Genomic DNA, 23,381 nt, shown 5'->3' with positions numbered 1-23,381 from the left:
GGTCTTTCCCATGGGAAGAACACCAGTTAGCGAAAAGACGCCACTTCAAGGCATACAGCCGCCTCGTAGAGGGAGCCCTGGCCTGAGTGATCCTGTCTACACCACTTGTGACCCATCCAGGAGCCAGACATGGAGATTCCAGAGGTCCGGCCACGGGTGCTGGAGCATGCCTTACCCGAGTGAGAAGACCCTGCCTTAGGGGAATGCGTCTCCCTCAGCGGGGCCAGGGCAGCTTCTGCGACCTTGGTAAAGACGTGAGGAGACAGGGACAGACCATAGGGGAGGACCTTGTACTGGTATGCTCGTCCCTCGAAGGTAAACCGAAGAAAGTGTCTGTGTCGAGGAAGGATCGATACGTGAAAGTACACTTCCTTCAAGTTGATGGCCGTGAACCAATTCTGATGTTGTACAGACACCAGTATGTGTAAGTCCTTGTTCAGGGCACATAAATCCAAAGATTGGGCGTGACCATCCCACTCTCATGGGCACGATAAAATAAGGGCTATAGAAGCGTTTGCACAACTCGGCTACGGGGATGTACCATAGTAGAGAGGATGCCAATAAACTGTGGCGGTCGTCTGGCTAAACTGGATCGTGAAGCTGAGGCGAATTGTCCTGATGACCCACCATGAGGGGCTGGAGAGCACTAACCAGTCCTCCAACCTCCACAACAGCAGCACCAGGGGGACGACTGGACTTACCGTGCCTGGGCAGGGTGGTTCGCGGCAAGGCACAGCAGGCACCTGACCTGGAAGACAGCCCAGGGGGGACGTGCCGCTCTGCAAGGCCGCAACGGTGGCCGGTGACTGGGGTGGGTGAGCAGCCCCAGAGACCAGCACACTTACCTGTTTGCCATCTGTCTCTCGACAGAGAATGAGGGAATGTGAGTGACAGACGCCTGTCTGGGGTGGAGAGTGGCATGCAAATTCCACTTGCCAATTCTCATTGGCTTTTCTATTTTAAGCAAAGTTGATTTGGGCTCTCAAGATCGAACCCCTAGTGTCACTACATCAACACAACATCAAGAAAGTGATAGACAGGGAACAGAACATTATCAATCATTATTGTGGACGCAAATAGTTATCTTTATATATATCATTATAGTTATCAATCTTGGTGAGAAAGGGCCTCAATGGAACTGAAAGTCATGAAAATCATCCGGTTCTGGTGTTTTTACGAACACCTTATTCGTCTGGTCGAATAAGATCCGGTTCTCAGTTCCCACCCGTATTCGTTGTTGTGTTCTTTTAAATTTAAATTCAAATTACTATTTTTTAACACAACATTATTTTCTAAACATTTAATAAAAAATTATCTGTTACAGTCATAGACATACATTTTTTCAAGCACACATATTCACACACCGTTTAACCTGTTACCCATATACACACAACCCAATACACATTTCCGTTTCGCCTTCCAGCTTTCAAGAGAAATGCATTTAATTGCCTGCCAAAAGAGTTTCTTTTTGTGGCTTTACAATGAAATGCTTTTGTCTAAATGATCATTATGAGAAATGCATTTAATTGCCTGCCAAAAGAGTTTATTTTTGTGGCTTTACAATGAAATGCTTTTGTCTAAATGATCATTAGTTTATAATGATCATTTAGAGTGGTGGTGGTGTAGTGATTGGAGTGGTGGTGGTGTAGTGGCTAAAGAACAGGGCTGTTAATCAGAAGGTCACAGGTTTTAACCCCACGGCCACCACCATTGTGCCCTTGAGCAAGGCACTTAACTCCAGGTTGTTCTGGGGGGATTGTCCCTGTAATAATTGCACTGTAAGTCGCTTTGGATAAAAGTGTCTGCCAAATGCATAAATGTAAATGTATAATGATGTTCTTTCACTTAAGACTTGATTTTATCATTTTTATGGACTGAAAATTGATTAATGACCATCATTTTTACCAGAAGCATTATAATGAATGTTGTGAATGGCTGTGTAATGTTGGTCTAGAATGCTAATGCATGAGGTGCCATACAAGGACAGCAGCCAAGAGCCTCTTAAGGTTTACAGCAGACTGCTGAGCCAACCTCTCTCTCTCTCTCTCTCTCTCTCTCCCAAGTAACAAACACCATGAGAACAGCTCCATTCTTTAAAAACAAAATACACTGTAAACCATCATCATCTAAAGTCTAATAAATCTGGGTCATTCTCAGGAAAAGTTTCCATTTGCAGTGAGAACTAATTTTTTTACAGTAAAAAAGTTTTTGGCACAAAGCACAAGTATGTGGACTGTAAACAATGTGGTTTGGTGCAATGTTATTTTCTAGTTAGGACCATTATACAGTAAGCGGTTATTTCTGCACTGATATTCAACTTTGTGACATTCAAACCCCAAACACTTAATGTAAATGGTTAGCACAAAACATATTTTAAGAGAAAAATGTCATCATTTTATTTTAATTGTATTTTTTTATAATGTATAATTGATTACAATGTCCACTGAAACGTAATGATACTACCAGAATTTACTCAGTTATTATTTGCATAAGTTTTTAAATTCCAAACATACTATTGTGGGACTGACAGCGCTTAAAGTTTAGTAATGATAAATAACTATAGGTACTCTGCAAGGCTGGAACCAAATTTTAGTTCTGGGGTAAAAGTTTAAGAAACAGTTGTTGAAAAACTCAATAGCAATAGGTGGTCTCCCAATGTCTATGGCTGTCACAACCCATGAGATAGGACGATATGAGATTTTCCCCAAAAACTGGCACAGTTTCCTGAGAATGACAAATGTAGCTCTTGAGGAGAGAAAGCATATAATGCTTTAAATGAGGCAAAGCAACTTATATCAGCAACTATAGCGCACAAAGTACATTGCAATTATCCATACTTCTCCAGGCTAGCTGTGCTCTGAATTCTGCTTCTTTACGTCAAAATTAGCTCACAGAGATTGATTATTCTTGTAGTGGTAACATTTAGATGTTATAAGCGATATGAAAAAGGGGTCAATGAGGAGGAGGGGCCATAGCATTCTGAGTAATGCTGATGAACAATGTCCCATCTGCATGCAGCCCGGACACTATAATACTCCTTTGTTGTGCCTACCTTCAATAACACCCAGATCTGGTTTGTTGTGACGGGTCAAAGACAAGAGAAACAACAAGGCCAAGAAGAGAAAGCGGGAGAGAGATAAACTAAAACATAAGAGAATAATTATGAACAATAAGTAAACAATTTTAGAAAAGAATTCCAAAGTTCTCATTAAACACTGAAGGAGGGACCATTGTCTGTCATCTCTCATTGTCTTAACAGAACATCATGCCTGGACTAAACAACTTTGCTCTAAAACTTAGTGCCACTGACCTAAATGAATTAGTTGGGGTACCCCTTGAAATTTTAAGTAATGTTTTCCTTTCAAAATATAATTAATTTGACATCTTTTCATTTGATCTTATTATTGTTACATTTTAATGAACCTTTATTACATCAGTTGATTTTTCTTATAATATTTATATATTTATTTTATTTTATTTATCATTGGCACTTCTATCCCAGTCAGAGATTGTACTACAGTCACAGTAGTAAAATTGACAAAAATAAATAAATAAATAAATAATTGTCAAATGTTCTATTTGTATCTGTCATTTCTGTTTTCATTTCCCAAAAAAAGGTATAAACGCATCTTATTCCATTTGTGTATGTACATTTAATGTCTTGATATTATATAGCCAATCTATATTTTCAATAATAAAAAAAAATAGATTTAAGTAACAAAACAAGCAAGAGCTGTAGCAACCATTATAATCTGTGGTGGGGGTTATGTCCCCTTTTCTTCTAGTAAAATTGTATGAAATGAAACATTATATTTACATTCTTCACAAAATTATACATAAGCCTATATTTTAAGTTTCAGCAGCCATGCATGGAAATAGTAGGCAGTCACCCAAATGACACCCATCAGAAGCCTCCATCAACCAGTCGGTTTGTCAGTGAACAGAACCAGCTCACAAGCAGTTAACAGTACAGGCCAAGGAGGTACAGCCAGTACCTACTGCTTTTCAGGAATATGATATATGATGATAGGCTTCTGCTATCAGAAGCGGACAATGTCAGGTTAATGAAGGTAACTTTTACAACATGATTGCATTGCTGATCATTAAAGTAATTATGTTTATTTTACTGTTTAATGAAGAGTAGGCGAGGCAAGGCAAGTTTATTTATAAAGTACATAAACAATGGCAATTCAAAATGCTTTACATAAAAATTAAAAAGAAAATATAAGATTATATATATATCTTATATATATATGTATGTAGTGCATAATTTATTTTTGTATTAAAAGTGTAATTTTCTCACTGTCACACACTCTCACTCTCTTTCTCACACAAACATGATATGCAACACGTGCAGGGAGAGAGAGAGAGGGTGCGTGCGATCATGAAATTGATGGTTAGAAAATTATACTGACTCAAGCTTGGTTAAAAGGGAAATTCTCATGCTTCGTTTAGGTTGTGATCTAATTTTTAATTATCTGTACATGTTTAAAAAAAGTCGGTGAATAGTTTGTACGCAATCTCTCTCATGAACCCCCATTTTGGAGAAAGGATACATGTGACACTCCCTTATTACTGGCCAAAATATGTAATATTAGTTCAGCTTTAATTGAAGGTTTTCTTACCGATTTTTAAGATTGTTTCTGCTTAAAAAGTTGTTTAGTAATTTCCAAAATTAGGTATCTAAGGAGGCAGTATATTGTAAATAAGATGCCTATACCTCTCTGTACAGCTTTTGTGTATAACTAAACAAATAGGCTAACTAAACAAAAATAAGAACCCAAAAACACCCTTAAAAACTTTGATGTTAACCCTGAAAGCACATTTAGGGGATAAGGATGAGTTTAATCTGTGACTTTAAGCACATCACACAATTTAATATAGTAAATAACAAACATTAAATTGCTAAAAAATTATAAACTCTTATTTAGCACTATATTTACATAATTTCACAAATAATATAATATTAGTTATTATAATTAATAATATTGTATTTTATATGGTTGATTGCAGATTCTTCTGATTTCTGTTTAGTCATAACATTTTAGTAAGTTATTTGCACATGAAGAAATTGTTAATATATTAGGAAGAAGGAAATAACAGTACACACAGTAGTCCAGCAACCATGGATGACATGTGCACATTAGCAATTGCATTTAATAAAAAAAATACAGAATCAAACCAATTGTACAAAGAGTGATAGTGAATAAGACATTTAATTTGTTTTTGATTCTGGATGATGGAATTCGTGCTTCAGAGGAAGGTATTAGATGAGTGTTGAACGGGAAGAAAATGCAGAATGTTCTGGGGTTCGTGAATGACATCTTTTTAAACGAGATATCTGCATATTTGCAGATGTATATAATAGAAGTTGTATTGATATTTGCCTTTCATCAATAGAAAAGTTACAGGGAACACTTGAGGAGAGACTGTTTGATACTGGATCTGCTGAAGTTGTGTGAGGTTGGTTTATTACATCTGTTTAAATGAGAATTTATTAAAGTATTTATATTTGCCTTTTTATCATTAGACAAGACTTAAATTACAGGGAACTGTTGAGGAGAGAGAGGGAGAATAAAACAGACGAGCACTTTAACATTATGAGCTCAAACGTGTCTACGGCTCCGATATGTGGACCGTTTAAATGAGACTATGTTGCACATTGGTCTATTATTGTAGTAACATGAAGGCACATAACATCAAAACAAACTGTGACTGGTGGTTTACATGTCTCAGAGGCTTCACATGCAAGCAGGCGATTTTCAGCACCCAAGAAAAAAACGGCCAAACGAGAACCTTTATCGGCTAATGCGTTAATGAAAAATGTCAGAATTTATCGCCTCTGTGAAATATCGGTCGACCATTAATGACACCACTGAAGTATGCAACACAACAAAATATTGTTCAAATACTCACCCACGTACGACCAGTCTATATTCTCGGAGAGCTTCTTCTGTGATCTGAATCCATATGCTTCTGATATATCCGCTGAAAAATAACAGAAAACGTCCATCAGTTTATTTCATCTTGATCAAATAACAAAATATTTACTCTGTAACTGTGTAAATATGTAGCTATGCATTGAATAAGGAATATACAGTACTCGCTGATTTGAAGAAAAAGTCAAACTGAGGAACTGAGAGAAACAGGTCTTTCTTACAGATAATATATTGTGCAACTATATTTTAAACATTGAAGGCTTATGTTCAGGGTTTCCACACTTTTTGACTTTTCTGTGACCTTTCCAGCTGTTTGTAATAAGGATTTTAATATATCATTCAAATTCAGAATGATATGCTAATGAATCATTCAGAATGATTTGTGAACCGGATAGACCAAAAAGACTCAAAAGAATGATTCGATCACAAGTCGATCATCACTAGCACAAGGATGTTTTATTCATCATGCATTTATAAATCATGCAAATTATTTAAAATACAAATTTATTCAAAATGTACTCTTTTTTTCCCAATTTTGAATGCCCAATGCGCTCTAAGACATTGTGGTGGTGTAGTGACTCGGCTTCCACGCACAACTCACCATGTGCCCCACTGAGAGTCAGAACCACATTATAATGACCACGAGGAGGTTACCCCATGTGACTCTAGCAACCGGCCAATTTGGTTGCTTAGGAAACCTGGCTGGAGTCCCTCAGCACACCCTGGATTCGAACTCACGACTCCAGGGGTGGAAGTCAGCGTCAATACTCACTGAGCTAACCAGGCCCCGAGTTTACAGCGTTTTAAGAACCCAGTTTAATGAACTTGTCTCTTTAAATTTACAGGAAATTAAATTGTCGAATTGAACTTAAAGATGTCCAGCCTCTAAATCTACACAGAGTTGGTGAAACTACAAATTTCTCAAAAAGCTTCGCTTTGCTATAAAAAGCTCTTGGGCATTGCTCGTTCCTCCTTTTTTCAGGCTTTATTTAATCTATTTGTGTTGGGACAACATGAATATTTTTTGTTTGGTTAACTGAAACTGAGCAGGATATTTCTAATTCCCAGCATACTTTGCACGGCACTGTACAGGATAAGAAAATGTTAAAATTAAGACTTATGTAACGTTTTTGCGCAAGATGAATGTAATGGGGAAGACTTGTTAGTGTTTAATCTTTTGTTGTATTATTAAGAAGAGTTTTGGGGGTTACTATTATTACCATTCTATTGTCTTTATTCTGCACATTAACACTTTTATACACTCATCTTTGCAATAGTATAAGTGTCATCATAAATCACTATAACAGAGTGTAATTGTAGCATAATATGGCCGCATGTAATGTGTTAGCACATTAGCGTCATTTATTTAGAATTTAAACAAGACAAATTAAACTACTGCATATATTACATTAAATTAGGGATGGGCAATATGTCTTAAAAAATTGTATTTCGATATTTTTCAGGCTATTGACGATATTCGATATATATCTCGATAATTATATATTTGCTCTGATATGGCTCAAAAGTGTTTTGTTTTTAATCGGAGGAACCATCACTTCATCATTTCATTCATGGTGGCATAGTGGGCTAAAACACATAACTGTTAATCAGAAGGTTGCTGGTTCGATCCCCACGGCCACGACCATTGTGTCCTTGAGCAAGACACTTAACTCCAGGTTGCTCTGGGGGGATTGTCCCTGTACTAAGTGCACTGTAAGTTGCTTTGGATAAAAGCATCTGCCAAATGCATAAATGTAATGTAAATGTAAGAAGGAAAGTCATATGGGTGGAACGATATTAGGGTGATTAATAATTACATCCACACAGCCATTGTAGCCAAGTAGATTAAATATAAATATATTTTAAAAATCATTCGTTTTTCATTTAATAAACACAAAGGAGAATGAAATTCAATCATTGAAAATTTGAATATGCAGGTTTGTTTTTAAAAATGTGTGTAACAAAGGGTAACATGGAAAGGAGGAGTCAGGAACCAGATGAAAATAATGTTTAATGAGAAATTAAAACATAAAGACAAAACATATACACAAATGCACACACTGCAGCTGCATGTGGCTCTCTCTCTCCTGAATTGCAACCTCCCGCTGCATTTATCCCTCTCCTCGACTGATTAGCCCGATTGGGGGCCGGGCGAGCGTAGTCATGGCCCTGCCCTCCCCCTCGTCACAATGTGTAAGAATTACACATGTTTGAATATTAAGTTACCCATTTTCTAGAGAAATTAAGGTAGTTATTCTGACTCCCTGCATTATGAGCACAGATAGGATCAGGTGACAGCAAATGGGTATAAAAACGAATTAAACAAGAAATAAACATGCGTATACAAATCTGAGTATATGCACTGTAACGTGAGTTGTGACAATCTAACATTGTGTGGAGCGATAGAGACTGTTTGAGCGATCATGAGCACTTTCAGCTTCTCCCCCTTCAATATGCTCACTCGCTCAATATCTCATCATCAGTCACTCATCCTAGTGCTATTCTGTGAGGATCCTAATTTAAATCAGATTAATGTAGGTCACAATACCAATAATAACAGATATAACTGTTTAATCTTCAATAATGGCACAGCGTCTTCGCGTATTTGCTTAATAATTAGTGATTTGTGTTACAGCAAAATGCCAAAGACAGTAAAGAAATCATAGATATTAATGATTTCTCACTGGAGCAGTTTTAGAGCTTATAATGGATATATGTTAGTCCATAGTGCACTAATGTGCATTAACTAATACAGCTTTTAATTTTGAAAATGTATTAGTATATGTTGTAACTAAAATTAAGTTAATTAGTTTATGTTAACTACATTAATGTTGTTAAATAATGTAAACAAATTGAAAATGTTTGTAAAGTGTTACCATAATTTTACTGTGTGGGGCATAAACTTATAACTGCACAATATAACTTGCAAAAGTGTGGCAAAGGTCACTTTTTAAAAAATCAGTATCGGTCTCAACCGATCGTAGTGTTAAATAATTGGAGATCGGTATCAGCATCAAATTTCCTGATCAGTGTACCACTACTTTCTTTCAACAAAAAAACTAAGTTTAATCATGCTGTGACCTGATGTCAAATGAGCTCTACAATTTAAGGATGCTTTCTTATTAATGATTAATTATTTGAAACTCAGCAATCAAGTTATAATCCTTTACAGAATCTGGTTAGGTAAGTGGCAATGCCAATATCAAATGGCATAATCATTTTATAAAAATTAAGCACAATATGGAAATCACATATGTTAGTTTAGAGGGAGTTTTACCCCAAAATCTCTATTATTCACTTTGTTTGGTCTTTTGCCTGGTGGTTTCATTCACATGTCTTCCATAAGGTCTTATTCACTGTCAGAAGGTCGTAACCCAAGACTTTAAGGTCAAGTAGTAAAGCTTCATCTGCAAAGTTCTTCCTCATAGTCATTCTTTGCTTTTTGAAAATTAGGTCCCCTGCTGGTCAGCAAGCATTTGAGTCAATAGTTTTTGCCCTTTTAACTTCTAAACTTACTTCCTCCAATCACATGCTTCGTAGGAGACAATACAACAAATCAATCCTTGTCAAAATGCTGTGGGGACAAAATTTCCTCTTTTACTGCAAGAATCCCATTTGGTTTTTAATCCCCCTCTAAATATTTAACACCATAGGATTTATAAATGGTTAAAAAACTACTCTCTAACAATATGTCTATTGTTCCCCTTCTGTCACTCACTCAACGTTGTGTCGAATGTAGTGACACAAGGGGTCTTTCTTGAGAGCCTCGAACTACCTCTGAACTTGAAAAAAGGCCAATGAGAAGTTGGCAGAGAGAATTAGCATGTCCCGCCCCCGGATATATGGGTATAAAAGTGGCCATGCGTCTGTCAGACAGATTTTTTCTTCTGAGCCGAGCGGTTGTGCAGCAGTAAGCTGAAGTTCACCACTGTTCCACTCACCTCTGTTGTCAAAGCACTGCTGTTGGATCTAAGGCGCATTACCAGTGACTTTCTCCCTCTCTGCACACTGTGCAGTGCACGCCCCTGGGCGCTTTGACAGCACTTCTGTCTAAAAGAGTGTTCTCTCCTAAAAGAGTATTTTCCTCTAAAAGAGTTTTATTTTCACTCACAAAAGAGCAATACACAGGAGGCTTTGAACGTCTTTTTCAGGATGCGTCTTTTAAAAGATGCCTTTCCGCCTCTGTATAGTTCCTGGATGCGGTCGATACCTCTCCTAGACTGATGGTCATAGACACTGCCTCGTGTGCATGGGTAGTGATCACACTGAGGCAGCGTTTGTGGATGGTTCATGTACTCACTACGAGAACATGAGACCGCAGCGTTGCGGTCGCGGTTCTCATTTCTTAAAGTGAATGCCACGTATCACCTCCCCCTTGCCTGGGCAAGATATAGTCTCCACAGGGTTTTTTCCCCCTGAAAGTATAGGATCAGGAAAGATTGCCTTCCCCAATGTATTTCATAGCCCCAGCCGCTTACACTCTATGCGAGAAACACAGAGAGAGAAAAGGCCACTGCTGGCTGGCTTGCTCCCATGATAGTCATGTCACCTGTTCCCCCTAAGGGGTGCTGGAAACCTATGGTCTGTATATGACACCTTTTTCTGGGGGTGTTGGGGAGGATTACGTGTGGCCAATACAGTTGCTTCTAGCATGCAGCAGCCTGCGTCAGCAGTTCACATAACACGGTCTAGTGCATGGTGCTTTTAAATGGGATCCCTTGTGTCACTACATTCGACACAACATCGAGTGAGTGACAGAAGGGGAACATCATGGTTACTGTTGTAACCTCTGTTCCCTGATGGAGGGAATGAGACGTTGTGTCCGCATTGCCACAACACTAGACCTACCACTGTAAATGGCCGTACCTTATTCTCGACTCCTCAGTGCAAAAACATGACTGACAGATGCACACCCGCCTCCGGAGGTGGGACATGCAAACTCTGTCTGCCAATTTCTCATTGGCCTTTTCTCAAGTTCAGAGGTACGTGAGGCTCTCAAGAAAGCCCCTTTGTGTTACTACATTCGACACAATGTATCGTTCCCTCCATCAGAGAACGGAGGTTACAACAGTAACCATGACGTTTTTGCATTTAAAGGGATGGTTCACCCAAGAATGAAAACTCTGTCATAATTTACATTTCAAAATAAAATGGCCTTCTTGTTATGCAGAACACAAATGGAGTAACTTTATGAATACTGCAGTCCGTCTATTCAAGACAGTGGCAGTGGATAGTGACTCACTTTAAAGCTTAAAAATGGCCCAAAAGTATCATAAAAGCAGTCCAAGTGACTAATGTGTCTCATTCCAAGTTTTCTGAAGGCATCTGATTGGAGAGAAAAACATGAAATTTAACTCATTTTCTAGTGAAAATTGTATCGTCACTTGCAAGTTCATGAGCGCTATGAGAGAACCTCTTTCATTTTACAGAAAAAAACTGTAAAAGGCTTCAGGGCGATGCTCTAATTACCACATAATTAGGCGGCAAGCCTATTGCATTCTTTCCATGTGGGTCGGACCTCTGATCCATAACTGTCAACTCCGCCACTCTATCTGTGTCATTTCAGCCTCACCACTTTAACTGTAAATTGAGAAGCAAAAATAGAACTGATCTGAAGAGCGATAGACAGTCCTAGGAAAGCAGTGATCTGTTACATTGTGATGTTATAAAATTACGATAATTATATTTTATTAAAAGTTAAAGACTCAAAGACACTTCTGTGACAATTCTTTCTTCAATGCTCACTGCATGGTTATAGGACTGATAAGAAACCCTATTAAGCTGTCAATAGGTTAAACTAAATGGAACAATGCCACCATTCCTTTTAAGCCAACTTTGTCTCATGAGCCAGCAGCCAACTGCCAAACCACACCATGGTAATGCTTTTAAAAGATAAAATAAACCTCACTAAAGAGCGCCCCTGTCCCTTGGGTAGAAGAACACAATATAAGCAACAATGGCTATGACATGAAACACCTTTATACCTTTAGCTAGGATGCCTTACACTGAATGGGTTTGCTAAGAGAAACTACCTGCCTATTCACTATAGCAATAGAATTATGATATTGGGTCATTTTTCTGTTCGCTTTTTGTGTCTGCCCACACATCGGGTTTGAGCCCTATTAAGACCGCCTGTGCACCTGGTCATAAATGCTAATTATAGCTCTACCACCCAGTTTAGCTTTCCTGAACAAATTTATCACGCTTTTGAAAAATTCTGAGAAATACAGTGTATTTTGTTTCCTTAGATTACCCTTCCTAAAATTACCATGGAAACCATATGTAGTTTCTGACAAAACTCCATAGTTACCACTGTTACAACTGTGGTAACACAAGAAAACAACACAAGAAGCCTTCAGAATATTTTTAGGTATCTCTCAAATACAGTAGCTAAATAAATCTTTCAAACACAATGCACTTGGCTATCTAGTGTATGAATTTTCAAAGAGTAGTATCATCTCAGATGGAATGCTAAAGTTTTTTTTACTACACAGAAGCATTCGCTGTTTTTCAACTGAAGAAAATGATGTGCCAAACAGATGCCACATGCTGTCGCTAGCTTTAGCATGTTAGCCAACCTCAGTTCAATACTATAACTCAAATAATGTCCATATTCATACAGCATGGTGTGATGATAAAGCTTTCAACTCACATATGCAAGGTTCTGTCTTACCAGAAGTTTAATTCTATGAATGAGGCTGGGTGATTGTGGGGGCATTGCGTTCCATTTGCAAAGATTTACTGAGTTGTTTTTAGCATGTTGTTATGGGGTTCCTTAATGGTTCTGAGTGGTTGCTTACTAGTCCAAGTAAAAATAACCCTACCCTGAAGTCTCTATGACATTTGATCCATACACATGGCTTGTGTACCTCCTTCAATGTAATCTATTATTTTTTAAAGTCTGATACTGCTTAAAAAAGTAAGAACACATCTCTTCTCAATAAGATACATGATTTGAGGTATAATTCATATATCACAAACAGTACATGATGAGTTAAACATGTTGAAGATTAATACTTTGGTGTTTTAAAACACCTACCCTAAATTTCAGCAATAGTAATAGTGATACTTGTCTTGGCAAACATCTCTAATAACAAGCTATGGTATTTTGACCAGTATTTTAACTATGGTTATCATGGTAATTTTTGTAAGGATAGATTTTGAAGTGAAAGGAAAAATTAAAGGTGCAAAATCTATAATTTTAAGTTATAGACGTCATTGTAGAAATTCACTATTCGCAATTAGCCATCATTAATTTAATCCAAGTGAAGGTGTCCAAAAGTTACTGAGATGTATTCAGTTCGTCATGTGATTCTAAAATGGCAGCCGCCATGAGGGCACCCCTCCACATGTAGAATAAAACAGCTTTTATAAGGTTACTGATATGAGTCCTCATCTCATGTGAGTGGTCATGATTTTTATATATATGTTTCAAAATTCAATTCATTTCTTTAGGAGTAATACAAAAAAGTATCGGGTAAAAAATTACTGAGTGCAACTTTAAATATTTTCTAGATGCTTTAAGTAATGTTGAACTGCACATCAACAAGAAAAAAACATGAAAGGAATGTTCCACGCTGCACAGGAGTGGTGGTGGCATAGTGGCTAAAGCACAGGGCTGTTAATCAGAAGGTCACTGGTTCGAACCCCACGGCCACCACCATTGTGTCCTTGAGCAAGGCACTTAACTCCAGGTTGTTCTGGGGGGATTGTCCCTGTAATAATTGCACTGTATGTCGCTTTGGATAAAAGCGTCTGCCAAATGCATAAAACGTCAAATGTAAATGTAAAATGTTCCAGATTCAATAAAAGCTAAGCTCAGTTGACAGATATGTGGCATAATGTTGATAACCACTTAAAATAATTTGGACTCATCCCTTGTTCATAAAAAGTTCATAAAAAAAAACATGTCAGTACTTAGAAACATTACAATACACACTGTTTCAAAAGTATAGCCACAAGATGTAAACAAATAATAATGTAAAAATAATTCTGGGCTCCAGAATGCAACTGAATGGTTACTAACTTGCCCTTTTCTAGCTCCGTTCATGTGCTGCCATTTTCTGTTAAGCAAATGGCAAATGCATCAAAAGCGAAACGACGCAGCGCTATCCACTACCCGGATCAATGAGTGAACAGAGTAACGTGAGCACAGAGCAGGTAGGTTTAGTCATGGAAGTACTCAACCATGCAGCGTAAATCATTATAGCACTGCAAGAACCAGTGAGAAGCACGGCGTGATTTGCGAAACCATGTGAATTCAGCACAGAATTTTCTGGTGCAAACCTCTTTGAAAACCATCGGTGACTAAACTATTTTAAAACCACATTAAATGGCCCAACATTCCAAACATACAAAACATTGTGACATGCACGGGCATAAATGAACAGATTTTCACACTTCACCTTCCTTTAAAAAAATTTACATGATTTTACTATAGTAAACAATTTAGTTTTTTTTTTTTTTTTTGTGGTAATCAATATTATGCCAGAAATGCTATCGTCTGAGCTTATCTTTTTACCTTTGCTGCCTGTATAATTTTTTTCCATTCCTAATGTTTCCCCCTTTTACCAGGTATACAATTTCACACCGGTGTTGTCCCTAGTACCAAGTAAAACCAGTAACACAATACACCATGGCAACCCTAAGTTCCATGCATTGTAACACCTCGCTGCCTGCCTGACTGCTTTTGTCTGAGAGGACCAATATTCCCTTTCACCCAATCAACAGACCTCATTTGAGGCAAGAGCTTTACAGAGGGCTTGATTTCCTGGTACAAGGTATAACAGAGAGTGAATGAAATGTAACAAAGACCTGTTGCATTCTAGAGAACAAGACAAGGAGGTTGCAGATTTGGTTACTGTATACAGTAGAATTAGAAGAACATGCAACATGGAGGTTCAAAAAACTGGATATGAAAATATATGTCTTTAATTTTTACATTTGAAATGGTAACAGACATGGTCTAAAAGCCACAAAACTGTTTTGTTTTGATAGCTCATTCCCTCTTGTTTACACAATGCATACTTCAAGTTACATCATATGGCTCCAGGTTCTCAATAATCTTATACAAACAGGCAAAGTATCTTGACTCAATACTTTTAGCTTATAAAGGGTAATTCCGATTTGTGAAATTTAGATTGCTCCTTCCAAAGCAGTGACAAATTGAGTAGGATATGAAGGATATGAAATGACAGACATAACGGACTTGAAAGAGAAACAGCAAAAGAATAATATAGTGAACAGGTGACTCTTTGTTCCTCTCCACTCTAATGCATTAGGAACAAGACACAAGCACTCCTTGAAGGCATGTGCCAGAGGAGAACACTTCCCACCTCAGCTGTCATTAGTGAAATTAAAGGTGCACAGGCACACAGCAGTATATACAACAGAGTCATCTTGAAAGATGAGACAGCAGAGAGACAGCAGCAATCAAGATAAAACTGTGTAAACAGACCATATTCATTTGAGGTCAGAACAAGGAATCAAAGTCCACCAGGTGATTTTGTTAAGACACGGTTTCTCAAGTATAAAGGCAGAATCACCCAAAAAGGAATACATGAATAAATATTCTTTCTGCAAAATGAACAAAAGCCCAATGTTCACAGCAAGCACTTTAAACTGGCAAATAATACAGAAATTTGTGATAGATCAAAATATCTGTACTTTTTGAGTTGGCTTTACTGTACAAATGTTCTGCATCTGAATATCCATACTTCCCTACTATATACAGTAGTATGCCAAAAACAGTATGCCAATGGAACAGTATGTCAGTATCCTCAGAATTCATAAAGTAGTAAGTGAGAAATACCAGGATGACCTTCTATTTCTGGCCAGATTCTGAAGTGCGCACGATTGGAATCTCACTTAAGATGGTTGAATACCATGTGAGATCCACTTTGAAGGGCATTTTTGGTCAATTGGAATGCACCTAAAATCTCTGTTTGAGTGTGTGATATTCTGAAGTGTGTGTGGGTAGTAGATGTGGTTTTAATTGCAATTGAATCTCTCTCCAGTCCTTTCCAGCATAAGACCCACTATGTTAGCATGATAAGAATAGTTTCTGGGTTCATCGAGGATAGATACTGCATGGTTGTAAGTGTGATTTATATCCCATAAACCTATAGTCAACTAGCACTGCAGTCCCTGTTTAGTAGCGTTATAGGAGCATGGCACAAGTTTGATAGTAAACATATAATTGAACACATAAAGCATAGCATACAACCATAATAGTCTTACTATTTCTATTATATGAGGTAATGTGACAACAATGTAGCATATAAAGGTTTGAAATGTTTATTGTTAAATACTGTAAGTTGTTTCACATACTATTTCCAAAAATGTTATGTACTGTAGAATATAGTACTGCATAGTATGCAGTTAGCAGTATGCTAGTCATTTTTGATCATCGCCATGGACAGAAATCTGTAACAACTACAACAACCCAAATCCTAATTAACACAGGTCATCTTGGACAAAGAGATGTTGTGGCCAGTCAGCATGCTGGAAACGTTTTGTTTCTACCCTGGGTAAACAAACTAACCTCGGGCCACCGTAACTCCCGCCTCGCACCCATCGCCATGGACACAGTTTCAGTCAAGTCTCTTACAATACGACTCGGCTGAAGTTTTGACTTTTATGATTTAATTTTTTGGGTTTTTTACATTGATTGAACTCTTACGTTATACTGCAAACAATTCATGTTCTGTTAAAGGTGCAGTATGTACAATTCAGAAACCCTTGTTATTAATGACACCTGTGGCCATTAAGTGAACTGCAGCCAGCTACCTGTTGCTCGTGCACACACTCCATAGGGACGTGAGCGAGCGATCATCGGCCAAAACAATGACGTAATGTACAAAGAGACTGAACTTGATTCACCAACATCATGCTGACAGATGAGGTAGCATAAATAAAATAACACAGTTTTACTACAAACTTTGAGACTAAACTAAAACTACTTATTAACTAAAATAGCATACTGATACAGACATACAGCTACATACTACTGAACTATACCAGACAGTTTACCATTACACTACACTGTTATGTTGCACTAATGTATATTTTGTATGTCATATGTTGTACTACGATCAAGAATCCAGCGTATTTGCTTAAATGTATCCTGTATACCTGACTTTAAGTATAAAGAGAAGATTGTTGAAATGATTTGAAAGTTAGGAAGCAAGGTAGCTTGCAATTCATCAGCATTAGCAGGCAAGATCAAGTTAGCTAAAATTACACAGATTAATCCTTATGGCACAATATTTCACATGCTTAGCAGTTATGAAAGCGTACCTGTCCAATAAAAAGAATGCCAATTCAGGGTCGGTTTTGATCCCCAAAACCAAAAAATGTTCCCTCCAGAAATCAAATGCCCTGCCGATGTTCACTCTAGTTTTCTCTCGATCACGATCACGTTCCCGCTTAGCCAGATGGGATTCAGTAGATAAATGTTTTGATTTTTTGGCTTACTCTAAGTTTGTGTAGGAGTCGGTGTTGTGCTGGGAGCTGGACTTTTGTTGGATTCCATCTCTTAGATAACGTTACCTTGTGTTGCAGTTTGTTGTCGCTGTTGAATAGCAGAAGAGAAGCTATTATTGTCTGAGGCAAGGCTCTCGAGAGTGCGCATAAATGTCACATCCTTTGTAATTTCCCGGCAAAACCGAGCAGCGCCATTCACATGAAAATCAGTCTACAGGCTTTAATAGGCAACCTAGGAAGTCCGGGAAGGGCTAATTTTTTAAGTTGCATTACAAGCTGTTCACACATTGGCAAAAAAAGGTGAATATTACATGAAAATTCTTTCATACTGCACCTTTAATGAATGCAATAATGTCCTTTGTAATTATCTCATTTTTATGACAACTTCATGAATCGAAAAATCAAAGCAAAGGCACTCGATTCACAAAACATCACCACTTCCTAAGCAAAACGTCTGTAAACATTTACAGTTGGATTGGCAGTGTTTAAAATCCGGAATCCATTTAAGCATTGTGTTTATAGTGTGAGAGTGCTTTAAAGGAGTCAGAGGGGACAGTTTTATTTGGAACATTTATATAAGGCTCATAGACAAACCTTAAAAGCAAGAAGAAAAGAAAAATACAGTGAGAGAGAATGCAGCAATAAACTGGAATGAAACCAAATGAGGATGCTGTGCTCTGGCAAATCAATTCCAGAGCACAGCTTAAACCAAAAAAACTTAAACCAAAAGACACAAACACACACATATGACAGAAACGCTCTCTCTCTGTCCCACCACCATTGGCAATCGGCCTTAATCCATCTTGGAGGCTTGATTAGCCTGATAAGTTACCGGGTGTGTAGAATCACAAACCGGCCACGCACTCCGCCCTGTCACACCAGCGCTTTTGAAGTCTATTTTCACTTCACCTGAACAATCGCGTTCTCTTTAGAAGTTCGCCACTGATCAGATGTTTACGAGTATGTTTCATATGTGTATCACTTTGATTGATATACATGAGGCTTGTTTCAGAAAGATGGAACATGCAGCCTTTGGAGACTGTATATGAAGATAGGATGAAAATCAGGTGCCTTTCAAACTGTTCTGAGACCAGTCATTCAACAACTCTGTCTGTTCAGCCATTAACTGATTACGCAGCAAATCAGCTGAATAAACTTTGGTTGTAGTGTGGTGTTACAGCAATTTTAGAGAGGTTCTGTGCTCAATAGCCATGAAATGCTCTCATTATTATAAACAGAACAGTTGTGCTCGGTTTTGGGTTGATTCGTGCGTGTCGCTAACATGTGTTGAGATTTACCTCATTGCAAATATACTACTTTTAATACTTTCTGTTATTCTAGCTTTATATGCAAAGACAGCTACAAGTAACCCATTTTTAGGTTGACATGGAAAGCTGTTGACAATTTGTCTTGTTTTGCTGTTAAAAACAATTTTTTTTGTCATTATCTGGTGACAACAGAGGCAGAGTAGTGGCTGAAAATACACAATTTACCTTCAATTTCCCAGACATCAGTTATTTTTGTCCATAGTGATGTAATATCTATATTGAAGCTTGATTTGTCAGAGAAGATTGAAACTGTGGTTTCATTGAAAAATAGTACCCTAACTGTGAATTTTTCTACCACATAAAATAAGTTAAGGTAAAAAATAAAATTATATATTTGATCCACATCCACAATTATATGTATAACACAAATACAGGTGAAACTCGAAAAATTAGAATATCGTGCAAAAGTTCATTAATTTCAGTAATTCAACTGAAAAGGTGAAACTAATATATTATATAGACTCATTACAAGCAAAGTAAGATATTTCAAGCCTTTATTTGATATAATTTTGATGATTATGGCTTACAGCTTATGAAAACCCCAAATTCAGAATCTCATAAAATTAGAATATTGTGAAAAGGTTCAGTATTGTAGGCTCAAAGTGTCACACTCTAATCAGCTAAACACCTGCAAAGGGTTCCTGAGCCTTTAAATGGTCTCTCAGTCTGGTTCAGTTGAATTCACAATCATGGGGAACACTGCTGACCTGACAGTTGTGCAGAAAACCATCACTGACACCCTCCACAAGGAGGGAAAGCCTCAAAAGGTAATTGCAAAAGAAGTTGGATGTTCTCAAAGTGCTGTATCAAAGCACATTAATAGAAAGTTAAGTGGAAGGGAAAAGTGTGGAAGAAAAAGGTGCACAAGCAGCAGGGATGACCGTAGCCTGGAGAGGATTGTCAGGAAAAGGCCATTCAAATGTGTGGGGAGCTTCACAAGGAGTGGACTGAGGCTGGAGTTACTGCATCAAGAGCCACCACACACAGACGGGTCCTGGACATGGGCTTCAAATGTCAAACGTCTTACCTGGGCTAAAGAAAAAAAGAACTGGTCTGTTGCTCAGTGGTCCAAAGTCCTCTTTTCTGATGAGAGCAAATTTTGCATCTCATTTGGAAACCAAGGTCCCAGAGTCTGGAGGAAGAATGGAGAGGCACACAATCCAAGATGCTTGAAGTCCAGTGTGAAGTTTCCACAGTCTGTGTTGGTTTGGGGAGCCATGTCATCGTCTGGTGTTGGTCCACTGTGCTTTATTAAGTCCAGAGTCAACGCAGCCGTCTACCAGGACATTTTAGAGCACTTCATGCTTCCTTCAGCAGACAAGCTTTATGGAGATGCTGACTTCATTTTCCAGCAGGACTTGGCACCTGCCCACACTGCCAAAAGTAACAAAACCTGGTTCAATGACCATGGTATTACTGTGCTTGATTGGCCAGCAAACTCGCCTGACCTGAACCCCATAGAGAATCTATGGGGCATTGCTAAGAGAAAGATGAGAGACATGAGACCAAACAATGCAGAAGAGCTGAAGGCCGCTATTGAAGCATCTTGGTCTTCCATAACACCTCAGCAGTGCCACAGGCTGATAGCATCCATGTCACACCGCATTGAGGCAGTAATTAATGCAAAAGGGGCCCAAACCAAGTACTGAGTACATATGCATGATTATACTTTTCAGAGGGCCGACATTTCTGTATTTAAAATCCTTTTTTTATTGATTTCATGTAATATTCTAATTTTCTGAGATTCTGAATTTGGGGTTTTCATAAGCTGTAAGCCATAATCATCAAAATTATATCAAATAAAGGCTTGAAATATCTTACTTTGCTTGTAATGAGTCTATATAATATATTAGTTTCACCTTTTAAGTTGAATTACTGAAATTAATGAACTTTTGCACGATATTCTAATTTTTCGAGTTTTACCTGTATATCCACAATTTTTTTTTAAAGCAATGTAGCGGTAGAATGTGCACAGCTGAAAATGTGCCAAGTCAAATTAGTAACAAAATGTTTTTGGAAGCTGATTAACCCAAAGTGTTGTTCCGATGCCGTCAAGACAATGCCAGTTAAAAACATCTAAGCAAGACAAACATCCTGACAAGAATCAACACAGATGAGGAGTTTGTTTACAGAGTCTTTCTCTCAATAAAGAAAGAGCTATCGACATCTAAGACGAATCATTTTAACCAGATTTCCGCATGCACAGAGGATTCTTTCTGACCATAAAGCGTCTCTGATTTGGCATGAGCAAGTATAAATTCAAATGAATTTAATTAAGGGCCTACCAGTAATCAAGAGCCAAAAACAGAAGAAACAATTAAACCACATTTAAGATACTTGTGATACTGGGGTTAGATAGCAAAGTCAAGTCTAGACATCTAACCCATTTTCTGCCCAATGTGATCTTGTGTGTAATTGACGTGTTGGTACCGAAATGTTATGCTATCAAATTCAGCCCCACTGTGTCTTTGACTTCATATTCTTTTGATTTGCAGCTAACAAGCTTCTACATTTGCAAATGTGCTTAGGTTTCAGTAGTGTTAGGTTAAGGATAGGTTTAGGGTTACTGTTACTGTATATTAATACAAGTACTACTCAAATGTTTTGTTTGGATAATGTTTGGTCATGCCTTGCACTCGTGCAGTGCCCAACGCAAAGTTGCTCATATGTTCAAATAGTTCTATCTAAGGAAATTCAACCTCCCGATGTTGATTACTCATGAGATCAGTCTATACTGCCACTATATCTAGTTATCAGTTGTTGCATTGAAGGAAATAAATAGAAAGCCATTGTGGTCATCTGCTCTTAATTTGAAGGTGCTTGACTTATAATTATCTCTCCTTACCAAATGAGCCATGACTTGGAGAACTAAATATGAGTTAAGTTGTCAAAGCAGCCTGATGTTCTTCATAAGGCCCCAGCACACTTATGGAGAAGTGCATATTCGTTCTTCATTCAGAGCCAAAAATACATTCAAAACAGCTGAGGAACGACACACTATTTGTGAACATTCGCACACTGTACACGCTGTATGGCATTACAGTATGGCAGAGGTACATTTAAATATGAAGATGCTCAAGACTACATGAAAAACATGTGTCAATTATTTTGTTTTCTTTCTGGAGCTCCAGGAGCTAATGAGCTAACGTGCTATACGCAACCATAATTTGCGCTGATTACTTATAGTAGAAAACAGACAAAAGAATGATGATTATCTTACTTTGGGCTGATATAAGAATGGCATTCGCTCATGAAAGTTAGCCCTAGCGAGCTGTTACAATTCCAAACCATTAAAACGAATTAAAACACCTTATTTTTGGACAGATTTAGTTCTTAATGAAATCACTCCCTTATAATTTTTGAATTCGTATGAAGTGTGCAGGGGCCTTTAACATGCACCTGCAGTCATTACAACCATGAACTTCAGTGCCTAACTGCACTGAACTGCACATAAACTTGTTTATACTTGCAGTTTATACATTGGCCACATGTTGCTTATTCTCAGCTTTCAAGTAATACAAAAAGATTTTGTAACAAAACATAATGTATTTCTTCTTGTAATTTGATCCTATTTTCTGTCTTCCGTCTATACTATTTTCTATCTTAAGAATATTAGTTAATTGGCAATATAAAGCACATGTAATTCCAAGAAATGCGATGGCACTCCGTCTACTCTCTCCGATCATGGCAAACCGTCTACTCTCCTTTCCTCTCACCCTCTCCTCCTCTTCTCTCATTCAAGAGATTACTCACTCAACCAAGTACCAGTAGATATGAAACAGTATTAATATAGAGAGGGCAAGGCTGAATGAAAAAGCATAAGGGGTTAGGAATTTCTAATTGTTTTGTCACCTGCATCAAGCCACGAAGTCGTCCCTAGGATATACGGTGCAGGCAGGGTGAAATGGATTCATGAGAATCCGCCCTAATTAAGAGACTCTAAAGATCTCCCATTATTTCTTTGATAGCCTGGAGGACCCATGTGAATAGCTATTTGGAGTGGTATCCTAATTGAAATGAGCAAGGATTCTCAGTTGGAGAAGAATGAGAGTTTCTGCAGGACCGTTAACCTTTCTGAGCCATGCTGTTCCCTAAACGTTTTCATGAGAAATCTATTAAAATTCTAACAGCCAAGTCATCGCCTGATTGAGAGGGTGTTTATATGTTTTATTTAAATATGCTATCTCAAACTATCCTGAGTTATTGGCAATGTTTGGAAAGGAATACTAACATACTGCTTATTGCATTGAATATACCAGTCAACTGCCAACTGTTTTTTAGTACATTAAACAGTATGCACTATACAACGCAAAACATACTGCAGACTTGTTGTATGCTACATTGCTATCACATCACATTGCGTTTTTAACTCGGCCAGGGGTGTCCAGTTATAATATCAGAAATAAATATGGTAATGTTACATTTATTAAACAAGTTTGTGTAAAAAATATTGTATGTTTACATGTTTAATTTTACTGTTCCCACTGTTTTCAATGGGTCTTCTCATTACCATATCACAGTTATCATTTTACTGTTTTACCATTTAAAATGCTGTTGCACAATGATTTTCTTAATTAAAATGAGTGAAAATGAAAGGCAGTACCAAGAAAGAACTTTCATGATGTATAAA

The 23,381-nt window shown here is 37.7% G+C and overlaps 1 protein-coding gene across 3 annotated transcripts in view; it reads right to left on the bottom strand.

Moving 5' to 3' along the window:
* The window catches only part of LOC127640617 (receptor-type tyrosine-protein phosphatase zeta-like), an 88,034-nt gene that overhangs the window by 52,518 nt on the left and 12,135 nt on the right, over window positions 1–23,381 (bottom strand). For all 3 annotated transcript variants that reach the window (XM_052123274.1, XM_052123275.1, XM_052123276.1), the window contains exon 2: window positions 5,917–5,988. In XM_052123274.1, coding sequence (XP_051979234.1) covers window positions 5,917–5,988 — 72 coding nt within the window. The remainder of the gene's footprint in view (window positions 1–5,916; window positions 5,989–23,381) is intronic.

This window comes from Xyrauchen texanus, chromosome 49 (genome assembly GCF_025860055.1).
Source record: "Xyrauchen texanus isolate HMW12.3.18 chromosome 49, RBS_HiC_50CHRs, whole genome shotgun sequence".
NCBI classification, from domain to species: domain Eukaryota; kingdom Metazoa; phylum Chordata; class Actinopteri; order Cypriniformes; family Catostomidae; genus Xyrauchen; species Xyrauchen texanus.
Note: the sequence above shows the minus strand (reverse complement) of the source record. Positions and strands in the feature narration are given on the sequence as shown.